This window comes from Orbicella franksi, chromosome 3, assembly GCF_964199315.1.
Source record: "Orbicella franksi chromosome 3, jaOrbFran1.1, whole genome shotgun sequence".
NCBI lineage: Eukaryota > Metazoa > Cnidaria > Anthozoa > Scleractinia > Merulinidae > Orbicella > Orbicella franksi.
In genome coordinates this window covers 13280355-13297500 of record NC_138147.1, presented here as the reverse complement: position 1 = coordinate 13297500, position 17146 = coordinate 13280355, and the positions used below count along the sequence as shown (strand labels likewise).

At 39.7% G+C, this 17146-nt stretch overlaps 1 protein-coding gene across 1 annotated transcript; it reads right to left on the bottom strand.

Moving 5' to 3' along the window:
* Window positions 1-7856: 7856 nt before the first annotated feature.
* LOC145482328 (basic phospholipase A2 taipoxin alpha chain-like) lies at window positions 7857-16311 on the bottom strand. Its single transcript, XM_081460978.1, has 4 exons — window positions 16224-16311; window positions 13959-14106; window positions 12759-12856; window positions 7857-9477 (listed from the first exon to the last, which is right to left on the bottom strand). The coding sequence occupies exons 1-4, from the start codon at window positions 16309-16311 to the stop codon at window positions 9356-9358; spliced, it is 456 nt and encodes a 151-aa protein (XP_081317104.1). The 3' UTR covers window positions 7857-9355.
* Window positions 16312-17146: the final 835 nt, after the last annotated feature.

Genomic DNA, 17146 nt, shown 5'->3' with positions numbered 1-17146 from the left:
GCTGAGATATTAGTAACACGAATATCTTTTCATTCAACATATACATGGAAATTTGCAAGAAAAACCAAGACCAGAAGTTGGTCGTCATATAAAGCTTTTTATTTTTTTTTCACGACAAAACTTTTACGCCGACTCCGGTTACGCTTGAGATTAAGATTAAGGAAGTTTTAAACACTTATTTCGGTGCTTTCCACGGTCTGTGGAGGACGAAGTCAGCTGGGCTTGACACAGGCGGCCCAAGCTCACAATGCGAGGAGTTATTATTATTTTTTAATATTTATGCGAACGTTCAGCGCGCGAAACGTGACACAGTTACCGCCGACATCTACTATTACATAACGACCGAGTTTGGTTACGCGAAACGTGACCTTCGGTTTGAATTTATAAAGGTTTGTAAGGGGAAAAACGGTTATCGACATTACAGCCGAAATTTTAGTATTTTTGCAACAAAAATGGCTCACCTTAATGCCTTGTTGTCTTTTTTATTGTCATCTCGCTTCTCAGCTCGATCCGAAGCCTTTTAAGCGAGTTATCGCTTTTTGGTTTTCCTCTACTAAGGAAGAGTAAAGGCTACACACTTGATTCTGGACTGACCCCCGCTCGAAGCGAAAAAAAAAAAACACTGAAATCCCGCCGGCCGCCCCAATTTCTCCGCAGAATATAATACAGGGTTAAGCGCTCCCTTTCAGTTAAATTCCAAGCCAAATTCATCTCCACAGCGCACGATACAAAGCTCTGAATCGAAGAACGCTAACCATCCGGAATCAGTGATCATGCTGCCGGGACCAACCATGGACACATTCGTAACCCAAGCGGAATGGCGGGCTAACAAATTGACCCTGACCAGGGGAAGGGAGCGCACAGTTCTCGACAAGTCAGGTACTTTGCTCCACGGTCCCCTGGGAAGATTTTTGTCCAGGCCGCCGACGGAGCCAAGTGTAGAGGAATGAAGGTCCTTAGTCAAGATGTAAGTATGCACTGAATATTACTGAATATTCGCGGCACATGTCACAATAGCCAAGGGAATTTGCTTTAGTTTTGTTGCATCACAGTCACATTATGTCTTACTCTAGATTTAGCAATTTTTCAGTGTCAAATTTTGTCCTTTAACGGTGTACTTTTATTCAGAATTTATTTACATATGCTGAACGCTGTGAAGTCGGTGTTTCTCTGTATTTTGCTAAATGAAAACTATTGCTTAGAAGCTAAGCTTATGGAAATCATATTCATTTATCGTGTAATGCATGCATGCATTGAGTTTAAACTCAAAAATTTCTGAGAGAAAAAAATCTTTTCCCTGCTTTTTGACAACTCAAACTGATCAGTCAAGCCCAGCTGACTTCGTCCTCCATGGCCACAGACCGTGGAGAGCACCGAAATAAGTGTTTAAAAAAGTTTTGCCGGGGAAAAAATAAAAAGCTTTCTATGACGACCAACTTCTGGTCTTGTTTTTCCTTGCAAATTTCCATGTATATGCATGTTGAGTGAAAAAATATTCGTGTTATTGATATCTCAGCCAGTGAAAGGCTGCATCTAACGCGCGCTCTGATTGGCTGAAACAGCGTGCTTTATCAGAGAACAGAGCACGGGCTGATGATGGTAATTTGGCTTTCGAGTTTTTGCTTCGGAATTTTGACAAATTTGACCTAAATTAAACATCCCCTGTGACTTAGGCAAACGCAATGGAAACGAGCTACTTGTCTGCAGTAAATGTGGGTCACAGAGACCATTGTTAGCGACAGTAGTGTTAAAACTGTACTAAAATAACAAGTTTTGCCAGATTCCCGCCTACAACACATGTAGCGAAATGAACAAATTCTCAACCTAAACAGTGCTTCGATAAGAGACATTATATTTGTTACGAAGGTAGAAATTATACTAAAGAAGTAGAACTGACAACGACAGAAAACAACAAATGAACTGTCTCTGTTTATGATAAGAAGCTTTATTTTTGTAAAAATGCTCAATTGCTCAAACAACACTTACATGCAGTTTAGTAATGCTCGTTCTCCGGTCATCTCAGTGAAGTGAACCGACGAGTGGTCAGTTCAAAGCTTGCTCCGATATTCTCTTCTGTGCTCAGAGTAGAACCAGTGGGAGCAGTTTAGTCTTTCTAACTTTTACGCTAGTTTGTGAATCCTGCTGCATGCGGCTACAAGCCGCAAATAACTGTAGCTGCTTTCAAATTCAACTCGGCATTTCGCATTTTCATCCGCAAGCTTTGAGCTCCTCGTTTCGCAATTTCCACTGGAAAAGTGCATGTTTTCATGGGCTACAATACGGCCGGATTCCTCTGGACTATAAACCTTTACCTGCCTTAAGATTCGTATTTAAAATTAACTAAAAAGCGAACTTTGAAGGCACCGTTCTGCTCTCGAAAGCCGCTCAAACTACTCGAAACTGAAAGCTTAGCTGAAGTCCAGTTTGTGATTGACAGCTGTCGCTTCGTTAGCACAATACAACCAGGGCTCGAACCCGGAGGGCTCTATCCGGAGACGAACGTACTAACCATGAGGCCACCACGCCTCCCACATACCTTGCACAAAGGTAGTTATTAAAACAAGGAGAATAGTGATTTGGTGCATTTTGTGGTAATAAAAAAGTGTAAATATGTCGCGAAAGACTGAAAAAAATAATGAAATCCAACATGTCGAATGGAAGAAAGTGAACTTAATGATGTCCAGAAGATGAAATAACGAAAATGTCCATTTCGTAGGCCAAGCTTAGGGTCAAGACATATATTACTGGAACGGAAAATGATTTTCATATTTCTAATAACACTGAAAACATAGGAGTTCCATTGACCCTCCCTAGTACCACGGTGGGCGTATGAGTTTGCTTAATATACGTCCAAGGCTTAAGACATACTAAATTCTCGTGACAAACTCGCCTCGTGATTTAGTTTATTTAGCAAAAACCCTGTGCTCATAGTAATAGAGAAATGCTTTACTTTCCAATATCATTTTAAATTCATCAGTTTCTGTCCAGTCAAACCTCACAAAATAGTGAAATCCAACATGACAGATCACACAAAGTGCTCTTAATGATGTCATGTGACGTCTATGACGTCACAAATAAAGAATCTTATTTTTCGGCGCAAGGTTAGGATTATCTATTAAACGGCAAATAATTTTTATATCTCTCATTTTAAAGAAACGCTAGGGTTAGGGTTAGGGTTAGTGTATACTCTTAATTAAGTAATCGTGGAAACCGTCTGATTGAAAGCAGTGAGTTGGTTACGAAGGAACTTGAACCAGCCACGTATGCAACACGGCAAGACCAAGCTTCACGCGTGCTGCACATTACATCTTGTTGTGTATTGTTCTTCAAGGTATGTTTTCTTGGCATTGAACACAAACATAGGTCGATATAATACATTCACCCACCCTTGTACCAAGGTGGGGGGGATAAGTTTGCTTTTAAGTCCAAGCCGGTTAAGACATAAGATGTAGATTTAGCCAAGCGTAAAAGCGGAGCTTCGACACAGTTGTTTAATAATAATAATAATAATAATAATAATAATAATACTTTAATAATTTATTGATTTATATTGCGCTTTTTAACATAAAAAGATCAAAAGCGCATTACAATATTAAAATATACTTAATTTAATATGCACATAAACTAAATTTAACAATAATTAAGCAATCTAAACGTTGAAGGCTAAAAGCTAACTCGAAAAGATGTGTTTTCTTAAAAGTTAAAATAGGACAATATTGCGCAGGCTTGCTGGGAGCGCGTTCCACACTGTAGGCCCAGCTACGATGAAAGATCTATCACCAAAAAATGTTTTCGTTTTCCCTGCTGGATATAGTAGAATAGTGCCTGAATTAGAGCGCAATGAATAGCGTGCGTGCTTTCTAACATTAATTAAATCGCTAGTATAAGCTGGTGTCATAGCATTTAGTGCTTTAAAAGTTAAAAGTAAAATTTTAAAATGTATTCTATACCTAACTGGCAACCACAGTGTAATTCTTGCAAAACGGGCGTAATATGGTCATATTTGCGCTCGAAGTTATTAACCTAGCTGCTGCGTTCTGTACTCTCTGCAGTTTAGTTATTTCACAATCTGAAAGTCTATAAAGAATTCTATTGCAATAGTCAATTTTGCTTGTGACGAAAGCATGCTGAACCATTTCTAACTTATATCTAGCTAAAAATTTACTTCTTTGCTTAATATCATGGAGCCAGAAAAGTGCCGCGTTACAAGACTTGGAAATATGGGTAGACATGGAGAAGTTAGAGCCAAACCAGGAGCCAAGACTGCGCACTTCAGACACGTGCTTAATGTCTGTTGTGCCAACACGGACTGTACAAGGATTAATTTTCAACAGTTGTTGTCTAGATCCGATAATAAGAAATCCAGTCTTATCATCATTAATTTTTGGTTTGTCCTGGTACATCCATTTTCTTAAGCCACTAATGCATCTTTCCGTGGCGCACACCGCCTCTGCCTGATCCGTCGGACTGTTGGACTTAATAGACAAGTAGAGTTGAGTGTCATCAGCGAAGCAATATTTATTTGGATGTTGTTAATAATAAACAATTATTGGATGAGGTTTTTGTGATATCCGGGATAATCAAAGTCGAGGTAAGTGTTATCAGCCTCAGCCTTCGGCTTAATTAACCGAGACCATGATTATTTCGGATATCACAAAACCGAATCTAATAATTGTTTTATTAAATACATTGTTTTAAAGAAAATAACGACAAAACGCATTATTGCACCGAACACAGTTTATTTTCGACAAGCCATGTTCTTACTTCGCTGTCCGTGAACTTGACATTGCTCTTGGAATTCATGCATTGCGCGCGCAACCTACAGATTATTCACTGATCTGTTAGCAGATTAGTGAATAATCTGTAGGTTGCGCTGTTTCCCAGAATTAACTGTAGGCTTTTAGCCAATGGGAGATGGTGACTACAATGTATAATTATGAAAATAATCCAACATGTAAGGCAAAGTTTTGACGATTTTGTAGTTTCGGCCCAAAATTGTGCCGCATCCGCATTGGATTACATTGCAGTTTTTTCTATAAGACTGCTGTGATCAGCAGAGCTTTATGAATGTGTGATAATGAAAATGAAAATTGAGCCTTAATTCCTGGGCAGATTTCATAGGGGAACCAGACAGGCCACCCTCTCCCCCTCCACGCCTTTTTTTTCTGTTTTCTTTCGTGGATTGAGTGATGGTCGACGTAAGTCAATCGCTTTCCAGGTTTAGCAGGTTTAGCAAGCATGTTCTTAGCCCTGCGTCAGCACTCACATCGCTTAGCGGATTCTCCCCACTCGAGATGGACCAAGGAGCGCTTGGAACAGGACATTGATGCGCCATCTTGTGGCCAATTTGAGCCGAGACGTCGCATTTCACCTTTTTCTGGTCTCAAGTGATTTTTTCTCTTTATTAACTACTGGCCAAATCCGTGCTAAATTAGAAACATGTCAGATCTTTTTGTACATAAGCAACGTGTACACGAAAGGGGCAGCAAAGCAGAACAAAGCCATTAAATGTTGACACAAGAAGGCCGCCAATAGGTACCTTCTTGAAAAGATTTAAGAAGCGAGCAATCTGATATTTTTGTTTTTCATTTTTCATTGTTGATAGCGGTAGGCTTCTATCTTATTGGGTTGACTACTGCTTTACAGTGTAAATAAGCTTAATTTACACTAGATTTTTGATTCGGTCAGTGTAAAACGCAGATTGCGGACCGCAGACTACAGGGGTACTAAAATGCAGGCCGCAGACTATGGACTTTTTAACTGAATCGTGTTACCATTTCCACCATTGAGAGCTAACCGTAAACAGGCTAACTGGAGCTTTAATTAGGCTAACCTGAGTGATATCCAGGCTAACCGGATTGATGTTTAGTTTAACTGGAGCGCTATTCAGGCTAACCGGAGTGCAGACTACAAATTAGCCTGAATAATAATGTTTATGGTCAGCGCCCGATAATGGAAATAACGCGATATATACTTGTGTAGTCTGTAGTTTGCAGCCTTCATTTTACCCCAGTCTACAGTCTGCGTTTCACACTGACCATTTTCAATTCGATTGCCAGCAAAGTGGAAGTGAAATCTGAACGTCTTTGTTCATTACTAAATTACACAGGCTATCAAAGAATATTCGATTGTACAGTATCTTCAGAACATAAATTAAGGAAAAAAGAGTCTACTCCCATATACATGTGCTTAAGTGTTGAGTGTTAAAGTTCAAAATATTATGGGTAATCAAATTTCTCTAGGTCCCGGGTTAGAATCTAGTCATAGTTTATGACAAATTGTGTGGCTATTAAGGCCGATACAGGGTATGCTCTATTTGCTATATGGTCCATTTGCACGACTAGTACACACGGGGGAGCATAGTGTGGGAGCTTTCTCCATATTATGGTACACAGGAGGGAGCATTTTCAAGTTTGTTTAATTTGCCCCGGGATCTTGCTCCCAAATATTTAACTGGTTTAATGTTGTGGAGCGTTTTGCAGAGTGGAAATTCTGCTCCCGAGAATGAATTAAACCCATGAAATTGTTGATAGACATGGAGGAGCTTTGCTCCGGGAGCGTGCCCCTGGAGCAAAACCCCTCGTGTGTATTGGCCTTTATGTTGGTTACAGTAATTTGATACACCTTAACTGATAGTAATTTTGAACATAGTTAATAGTCTCCCTCCATTACTATGTTTTGAATAGTTAATTTTTTTAAATTTATTTATTTCCACTCCACTTTTATTCTGTTTGCAGAACGGTAAAATGGCTACAATTTATCGGGTCTAATTGACATATAAACCATACAAGAGACATACAAGTTGTGGTTTCACTAGATAGTACAAACTAAGGTAACCGGAGTTGTGGGAATATCATTCCAGATTTGTATTATCCATGTCAGCAAACGCTTATGCTAAGTATGTGCTGCTTGAGTCAAACAACAAAAACCCCAATCATTCTGTAATCATTGCAGGCTGTTAAATTTACTTTCTAGGCTCTACTTCATTTTAGGACTATTTGTATTTTGGCCGATGTACAATGATGTTTAATCCCTAAAAAGGCCAATCACTGCTCTGAGATTGTACAACTGAAGTGCATGGTACCTATGCAGTCATTGGAGAGCCTTAATTGCATATTTCTTGCAAAATAATGCACAACATTTGACTTCAATGTCCTCGGACACTTTTACTTCGAGAGCTATCGCTGCTTTTCTTTTTTGTCCAAGTGTTTCCTTCCTCTGACTGGTATCGGTGACATTCTATCGTGCTTTAGAGCAAATTATTGCTGAAAATGTTCACTAGACATAAAAAACTTCTGTTCGCTAGAAAAGGCGGCAACACACAGAGTTCGCGCTCGCGCAATGCTATCTCATGTAAGCCCTCGATGCGGTGAAGGAATAGAATTCGTATTGCAGTCAGTCTTTCGTGGAAAGACAGTAGCTGACCATTACTATTCAGCAGGTCTCGTATAGACAAAATGTCACTGTCAAACCATTCTTTGATAAAAACTGGTTTTCCTCCAACGAAAATTTCTTTGTTATTAAATAGGACCGTATCTTGCGTTCCGTCGTAGCTGTAGAGATTTTATAATTCGTTGAAAAAAGTAAGAATATCTTTGTAAAACAAGGGCAGACCGTCTATGTATTTTACGTCATAATTACATCATAAAAAGTTCAAAACTCCAATTTTTCTTAGGTAATAATCTGGAATCATTTTCCAATTTCTTATTTCTTACAATCGTGACTTGATGTGATGGAAAAAATTAGCATGCTAAGGAAAGACCATCAGAAGTATAAGAGAATCTTGAGCAAGCTACCCTGGAAGTCCCAACTGTTATCTGTTATTAGCAAAATGAGGTTTAGTGAGGTCACTGTTCAGTTTTAATAAGCTAAAGCTAAAGTATGGAATAAATCTGATAAGAACATTGTACATTGCATTGCTATGGCAACCTTTTTATGTTTAGATGATAGTTGGATCTTGCTGGGCAGTGATTGGGCTTTCATAGCACTTTCATAGCGTCTCTTTTAGTTACACCTATTCCGGTTTGGGGGAATGGGTACTGACCGGACTTTTGATTGGGGTCGTGCTTTCTAAATGGTACGGGAACCGGGAGTAAACGGTATGGAAAGCGGGAGTAAACGGTACGGGAAGAAGGAGTAAACGGTACTGGAAGTAGGAATAAACGGTACGGGAAGGTGGAGTAAACAGTAGGGGAGCCAGGAGTAAATGGTAGGGGAAGCAGGAGTAAACGGTACGGGGAGCGGAAGAAAACGTTACGGGAAGGGGGAGTAAACAGTAAGGGAACCGGGAATAAATGGTAGGGGAAGCGGGAGTAAACGGTACGGGAAGGGTGAGTAAACAGTAAGGGAGCCGGGAATAAATGGCACGGAAAGCGTGAGTAAACGGTACGGGAAGGAGGAGTAAACAGTAAGGGAGCCGAGAGTAAATGGTTCGGGAAGTGGGAGTAAACGGTTCGGGAAAGGGCACTAAATTTTACGGCAAGGGCGAGTAAACGGTATCGGCAATTCAACGGGAGTAAACGGTGAGGGAGCCGGGAGTGAGCGGTAGGGAAGGCGGGAACTTTGGACCCCTTGTCCGCACTTGCGTATCATCGGTGAATACGTCGTGAGCTTGTCGACTTTACAAGGGGCTGGAACTTTTCTAATCCTGAACATGATTCAAACAGGCAGTATTGAAATCCTCGTTCATTTCTGTTTGTGCTGTAACCCCACCACTATGAAGTGTATCTCTGGTCCCAGCACTGTTTACATTGAAATGGGGTTTGATGGTACTGTTACTCCGCGACGAAAAATACCAATAAAAGAAAGACTGTAAAAACACAGTTCTTAAAACTGAACAATTTAATAAAAGCGAAACTATTGAGCAGGACCGTGCAAACTTGAGTTATGGTATTACAACTTTTATTGTCTCCTACGCGTTTCGTCTGACTATAAACGCAGACTTCGTCAGGGAGTAAAAAACTACAACAATTATAACTGTATATATTGTTAGCGTGGACTAGAGTAGTATGCCAACATCATGCAATAACTTAAACGTGATTTTCGTTTAGGAAATACAACATACGCGTTTACCTCTAGGAATTGCGTCCAGGAAACAGGCCTGAAAATAATTCTACGCAGCGAGTGTCCTGTTATATTTTGGGGACCACAGTTTTAGTGCTAAAATTGTGCTGTGAACGCCATTAAAACACAAGGGATTGCTCACAGCAGATTTACTAGACAAAAATATAGAGGAGAAAAAACACTGATAAAATATTGATAAAAATAATGACGATGATTATGGTGATAACGCTCATCTGACCCCTCGGCGTTTCATGTGTGCAGACTGTCACTGAAGCCAGTTCCATTGACATGCTCAACAATGGTGGTGCTTTCGGTAATCTTTGTAATTGGGGTCATAATTGGAGCGGGCAAAACAGCGAGCAGCAGCTCCGTCGCACTCACAAATGAGCTTCTCACAGCGGTCGTTATTTGAACCTAACATATCAAGAAGAAAAAAGGATCTGTCGTAAAAGTTTATACTGAACATCATTATTGCTGTTCTACGATTTTCCCGGGGTTGATGCTTTCGGCTATGGGGGATAAATAAAACTTTAATATTTTAGTATGTTATGTTGAGAGATTAATTTAAGGTCTGCTTGATTCGAGCCACAGAAGCCAACTGTTCCGTTTACAATTTAAACTGCAGTCAAGATTCTTTTCCCCCGACAATTTCTGGGATCTCAGGAGTCTTTGCACACAGTTTGTGTTCTAAATTAACGATAGTGATAAATGCAGAGCGAGTTACGAATTAACGGTAAACGTTATTCTGGTCTCGAGAAAAATCGAAAAATCAAATGGTTATCAAACCCTTCATGGGTTATGACTCATCAAGATTCAGCATTGATAGCCTGATATCATATTTTCAGTCAATTGATGATTCCAACAAATTGCTTGTCCGAGAATTGCCTTGCTGGGCAAGTTACTGTTAGCAATAGCAGCAAAAAATGCCGCGAGTGAACGGCCATTTTCCGCTTTGAAGCATGTGAGGACATTTTTTCGTGCAACAACTGGACACGCAGGGCTGAACCATCTCATGATGCTTCATGTCCACAGGGTCAGGACTGACAAGACTGACCTAGTGACTGCAGCCAACGAGTTTCTTGGACAGCGGGAAAAAGACAGCAGTTGTTTGGAAATTTGCTGCAAACGATTTACCCATAAAGTTGTCTTTTCCCTCGAAGTCAACTCAAACATCCGAATTAGGTAAAGAAATGTTATTGTCCGTGGGGTCTATATAATAGTTTAATTTATCCATCATACAACACTGACAAGTTGCATATCAATTTGTACAAACCTGTTCAATCAGAAGAGTACAACGAGGGGGGCGTAAGGGGAGGTCCGAAAACCGCAAAACCGCGCAAAAATACGCCAAAAAACCGCAAACCGCGTCGGATTTTTTCCCGAATACCGAAACCGCACGTATATAGAGGCCACAATATGAAAGCTGACGTCAGCAAGACTTGTGATATATTCTGATAACATTGTACGTTAATATTAAACATACCATCATAACGCTAACGGTATATTGTACTACACTATTATACTCTGTTTACTACTAACCAAATGCCAAGTATGTGGGCCATGTACTTGAACGAGTACTGATATCTCCCTTGACTTTGAAAAACTCTGTCACTGATCCTGTACGTCTTGCATTGGGTGCCTGATTACCTTGGACGACCCTGTGCTAGTTGTGGAACGCGGAATAAATGTTTCTTCTGGAATTGTGACCTTCTTGTCTTGTAAAGAGTTCACGTTCAGTGGAGAAGACGATTGTTTACCTTATAACGAAACTTGTTCTTTTTTCTGACATTCTCCCCTTCTTTTCCTTCTTCATAGAAGATTGCCACGTAATTAATTACTACGTCCTCTTCGCTTTCAGTTGCGACCTCGGCGACCTCAGTTGCCATTGTCGCGCATTGAATAATCAAAGCAACGAGAACACGAGGCTGTACGGCTGTACGAGCTAACATCTGGCATGGAATTTCAAGAAGTCGACGCATCGTTGGCCAAAACGACCAAAACGGTTAATCACATTAAGTATTAACTGGGAAAGGCCGTAATTGCAAACCACAGAGTTAAATTGTAAGCTGATATAATGAACCCTGATGCGTTGTAAAACAAAACACTTGGCTCGCGCTCAGAGGCGCGCTTGCAAAACAACCGGATGCCGACCGCCTGCCGACCGTTCTAAAGAGTGTTATCACCGCAGACATTTTTTTTTCACCGAAAACCGCGACTTGAAGGTTGTAATAACCGCAAACCGCTTAGTGTTTTGAAACCGCAACACCGCGAGTTAAAACGAAAATTACCGCAAAACCGCACCAAAAATAACGCAAAACCGCATCATCGCAAACCCTTACGCCCCCCTCTACAACGTTGAAGCAAAATATCCGATCAATGGTTTTAGTAAGTAAGTAAGTAAGTGAGTAAGTAAGTAAGTAAGTAAGTAAGTAAGTAAGTAAGTAAGTAAGTAACCTTTATTTAAACACGATAAGTAATTAAGCTTGCAGCTTGTGGGGTCGTGTATAAATAAACAATAAAGAATAATTAAACTAACTCGTGTCCCCGGGGTCGGCTAAAAATTGCCGGAAAATAGTCTCAGATGGCTGGAAATGCTATTTCAGAGACAATATATTTCAAAAAAATTCCTAGGAAGCACGCCTCGGACCCCTCTAGAATCTAGTGCCTTCAACGCTCGTGATGTTCCCTCTCCCCCCTCACCCCCACCCCCCACCCCTCAGTAAACTAAACCGTCCTATGGGCTTGTGTTGAAAATTCAAAAATTAAACAATTTGAAAACCTTCGAAGCGAATGTAATAGACGGAAAATGCCCACGGGCCGGCTTCCTGCGTGGGGTTCCACCGGGACTAATCGCCCATTAAAGTTCCTGCTATTATTTAGATCATGATGTAACAGAAAATTTTCGCGAATTTGGAATTTCAGACCTTTACGGCAAGAGAAAAAATTATAACGAATCTTCGGCAATTTTCTGTCTGGTTACTTTCATATAAAAACAAGGGAATGTGATGTTTCATTTGTTTTCCTAATAAGCTAATGTCGTCAGTCCTCGATTGCAACTTCGTATGTCGTCCTAGACCGGGCAAAATAAGTGAAATACTCTAGTAGGAATTAGCAAGGAGTGACAGGCCTGCACAACTTCTAACAATGGAAACTTTTGTACCATGTAATATATGACCCCTTTATAGTTTTGCTCTTACGAGTATGTCTTTTAGGGATTTACCTCTTTTATACGATATTAGTGGTGGCTCTTTGAAAATTTGCCGTAGAGAAGGCTGATTTTGTATCAAGTGCCATTTTTCCATTAAAACATTTTTGAGGTTGGGCACTGATGGTTGATATTGTGTTACAAAAGGCAAGAGTTCTTTCCGGCTTTCATGTTTTTGTCTTAGCGCCGATTCCCTTTCTGTGAATTTAATATCTGAAAGGAGTGTTTCGATCGTATCGTAGAACAGACAAAGTTAAACAGCTGTTATTTCGTGGTCTGTTCTTTAATCAACATTATTTCACGTCTTCGACAAGCGTTGGCGCGGAATCCTGGTAATTGGAGTTAATTTTCTCGAAATTTTTTTCGCGGGGATTTATTTTTATGGGATGTAATTTTTGCGGATCGTAGAAAAAACCTCGAAATTCTCGAAAATTAGATCCCGCGAAATTTCATGCCACTTGGTAGTCCATGCAACTAAAAAAATCCTCACCACAACCAGTGCATCCAGATCGGTCATACCAATCCCAATACGGGTCACAGTTATTTCTCAAGGCTTGATCATAGCACTCGTCATGAGTCTTACAGCATCTAGAATATTAATAACACAAACAGTAAGGAAAGAAGAAGAAGTTCCTCGGAACGATGAAAACAATGTGATCAAACGCAACGTTCTTCCCGAGTCGCCTCATGGAATAAAAAAAAAAATCGCTTCAATGGTAAGTCTTTCGCTTCAGTCCCATGCACACAAGAGTTCTAAAACCTGAGGAATGCTATCTATGAAAGTTGCAAACTGTCGCTTTCGAGTTAGGTTCCGTTTTTTAACAATTACGTCTGAAACAAATTTTGGTTTGATCTGATTTTGAGCTTTACTGGCTCTGGCTAACAGATCATGAGATCCAACAAAGTCCTCAAATTGTTGTGGTCGGAAAAATTGTCTTCACGAGGTCCTTCCCTTAATCTTGTCAACTATCAGTTGGGGAGCAGGGTTGGCGCCGTGATGAGAGCTTCCGCCAATGTACAGGGCAATAGTACGTTAACTTAATATGGAACTTTCTGTGTAAAAGTTTAACTGAAGTGGCCGAGTAATAATAATAATAATAATAATAATAATAATAATAATGATAATGATAATGATAATGATAGTAATAATAATAACATTAACAATAACAGTAACCGTAACAGTAACAGTAATAGTAATAGAAATAGAAGTAGTCATAGCCTTAGTCAAAGTCATAGTCATAGTCATAGTCATAGTCATAGTCATAGTCATAGTCATAGTCATAGTCATAGTCATAGTCATAGTCATAGTCATAGTCATGGTCATGGTCATGGTCATGGTCATAATAATAATAATAATAATAATAATAATAAGACTAATAATAATACTAATACTTTTAATACAGTGTAATGATGATAATTTTTATTCTTTAAATCTCAGTGACTTACAATAATAATAATAATAATAATAATAATAATAATAATAGTAATAATGAGTTCTCTTTCATACAAACTTGAATTTTACATGTATCTAGTAACTAATAATGATGATGATGATGATGGTGGTGGTGGTGGTGATGATGATAATAATAATAATCAACCCCAATTACACCGGCTCGTGTATAACTGGCTAGGTTTGCCTAGGAGCGGTGAAAAAGAAGGAACTTGACGAATGGACGCTTCTGTTAAATACCTGTCTGTTCCGTCGACTGGCGTTCCGCTTCCACCACGTCCACACCAACAGCCATATCCGTTGTAGTCCCATCTACTGCGGCCTGTCGCACAGCTTATCATGCTTCCGAACTGCAACAAATGTCTCTTCACTCGCTTTAAGGGAAAACCTGCCGAATTAACGATGAAAATAACACACTAAACATGATTATTATGCTGGACCTGATTAATTGTTTTTACCCTCTTCTCTGCCTCATTGCCTAGTGGTGTGGAAAGCAGTGTTGAATCACAGCGCATCAGTTGCAACAAATACCTTGAATGGCACCATTTCATGATTACAAGACTCAGATTTCATTATATGATTACAAGACTGCAAGATTTGAAATTGTTGGCGGAACTAGAATACTCTTAAAATGCTGAAATGACTCATAGTCAAACTCACGATTCTTTGAGTTTGCCGAAATAGCCATAGCTTTGAGCATCAATGAGCTAACCTGCTCCAATACCAGGGGCACCCAACAAGGAAACTTTTTTGAAAGGGTTTAAGAGCTATTTATTGCGTTCTCAGATCCTTCAATGACCGTATTTACGCGGACCATAAGTGGCCTGCTTTGTTTGGCTTTCTTAGCTGAATACACAAAAGGCAGAAAATTTTAGGAATTGGAAACTCTTACGCCGAAATCACGAGCTGATTATGCCGCTCCGAAAATGCCAGTTGATCTTTCTTCGTAGAAAATCTCAACGTATTTAGCTTTCCGAAAACAAAAGGGACTAAAGTTTCTCCAAGTTACTAAAGTTCAACGTAGCATTTAACCGAAGAAAACTCTAGTTTTTTTTCACATAGTTTAATCCGAGATTCTGAGGTGACTAAGGCCTTCCGAACAGATATTTCACCGAAACTATACGTTCGGTGAAGAATTTGCATCAATATTCACAATTGGCGGATTGAAAGAACTTTGACTTAAGCTTGCAGTAAACAGAAATTAAAGACTCGTTTGACTAGACTGTCTCCTTTCAAAGGACACAATCATAGTTTTAAGTTTTCTGTTAAAGAGTTCCTATTCGAATGATCTTCAAGCTTGCAACAACAATTTAAGGGCACCCAAAGAGCAAATTCATGTAAAAGCTTTAGAGAGACATCTCTAAGTTCCTTACAATGTATAAATACTGTTTAAGAGATGTTTTGGTTAGCTCAGAAGAATTTGACCTGTTCGGATTTCTTAGTTGAAAATTCAAGTGGCCGAAAATTTTAGGGAATAAAATCTTCCTTTCAGAAATTGCTGACTGAAATTTACAATTCATGAACTTGCTTCCCGAAAATACTAGCTGACTTTTTTGAGTGCCAAAAAATAATGAACCTTACTCTATCGGAAACGTTAGGGATTAATATTTCCACGGTTGCGAATCTTTTAGGTGATGAATGATTCAGTAAAGAAATCAATAGCTTTTCGTCAACGTAGGATCCGAAAATCTCCCACGGTTTGACTCTCCCGAACAGATGTTTAACGGAAATGTCTCGTGGGTATCTTTACCTTTGACAGTCCCGAACAATCACGCATCGAAAGTCACGACTACCCATAAACTACTTGGTGGTCAAATTTGCCGCTCGACAAAAAGAGATCTAAGATGGGTGTTAATCTAGCGATTAACACCCATCGTTCAAGATGTCTTTTTGAAGCTCTTGAAACGTTCTGTTTTAATAAATACCAACAAAAGTAAAAAGGATTCAGCGAAAACTTAAACTCCTAAAACTTTGAAAGGTTGGTCTTACGTTTATCCACACATACGCTCACAACTTTCGCGTCTCAAGGCCGCTTAATTGCGCTACTGTTCCGGTCCTTCTGAACTCGCAACTGGTCTACTTCAGTTATATCTCACCTTTTCTCAAACGACAGAAACCGAACATTTTTCAAACACCTTCGCTAGTTCATGAAGGAAATCCCTGAAGGAATAATCTGAGCCTTCAGGGTAGAAAATCCAGGAGTACCACCCATTTCTGAATGACTCGCAGTTGTAACGAGCAACTTTTAAGCCTTAATCAAAAATATTTGATGCCCGTGTCACGAATTTTGGCAGAAATCAAAGACGGCCATCACCATCCATAATCTTTGATGTGGTGTAAAGGTATGGTCAGAGACGACCTTTACCATCTTTGAGATAGGACAAAAGTGTTCATCAAAGGTACGTTTTCAAGCGGTGATACATGTTAACAGCAAGAGTTTCTTGACCATGTTGATTTTACTCGCTGCGTCACTGCTTTTGCATAGACTATAAGATTGGTACTTACTCTGGTCTTCTTTTACCAAGCCGGTCAAACAGCATCCGACCATGAAGGCGAGCAGCAGAATGATCTTGATCAAGGGAATAGGTGACATGATGCGATATTGTTCCTCTGCGATAAATGAATGGGAGATCTAGACACGACCGCTTTATAAAGCCTTTGACCCCTCCTTTGTATTTCCCTGTTTTAAAAAGCAATTAACAGTTGTTTGTACTGCAATTGCTGAAGTGCAAATAAGGATAGAAAAAATTTGTCACGTTTCCCTAATAACTTCCTTGCTGCTGCAAAAGGTGTCACTAGTCTTTTATTTCCCGAGTACTTGCCCAATTTGGGCCACCTTATCCCGGTAAAATCAATTCTAATTCAGTTAAAATAAGGCCCATTAACTCACATACTCGAATCTTTTGCCTAAAGTTTCACAGTAATAAAAGCAGTTTTCAAGATAGTTCCTGACCGACTGTCACGTCTCTATCACCGGGCTTGCTGATGCGACTGACGGATTGTTTTTGTGGACGTTAATTGTGTTACATGAAACCAAAAACACGTTCTGATCTTCTTCATTGTTTCTACTGCACTTGTTGAAGTGCAAAAAAGGATAAAAAACATTTGTCACGTTTCCCTAATAACTTCCTTGCTGCTGCAACAGGTATCACTAGTCTTTTATTTCCCGAGTACTTGCCCAATTTGGGCCACCTTATCCCGGTAAAATCAATTTTAATTCAGTTAAAATAAGGCCCATAAGCTCACACACTCGAATCTTTTGCCTTAAGTTTCACAGTAATAAAAGCAGTTTTCAAGATAGTTCCTGACCGACTGTTACTTCTCTATCACCGGGCTTGCTGATGCAACTGACGGATTGTTTTTGTGGACGTTAATTGTGTTACATGAAACCGAAAACACGTTCTGATCTTCTTCATTGTTTCTACTGC

What these genes read in the sequence shown, in the direction of transcription:
- LOC145482328 (XM_081460978.1), bottom strand. Translation starts at nt 16,311, where the DNA reads ATGTCACCTATTCCCTTGATCAAGATCATTCTGCTGCTCGCCTTCATG. An exon ending in CTTGGTAAAAGAAGACCAGA is followed by an intron (nt 14,107 to 16,223) that starts GTAAGTACCAAT and finishes TTAATTCGGCAG; the next exon opens with GTTTTCCCTTAAAGCGAGTG. An exon ending in ATCTGGATGCACTGGTTGTG is followed by an intron (nt 9,478 to 12,758) that starts GTGAGGATTTTT and finishes TTGATATGTTAG; the next exon opens with GTTCAAATAACGACCGCTGT.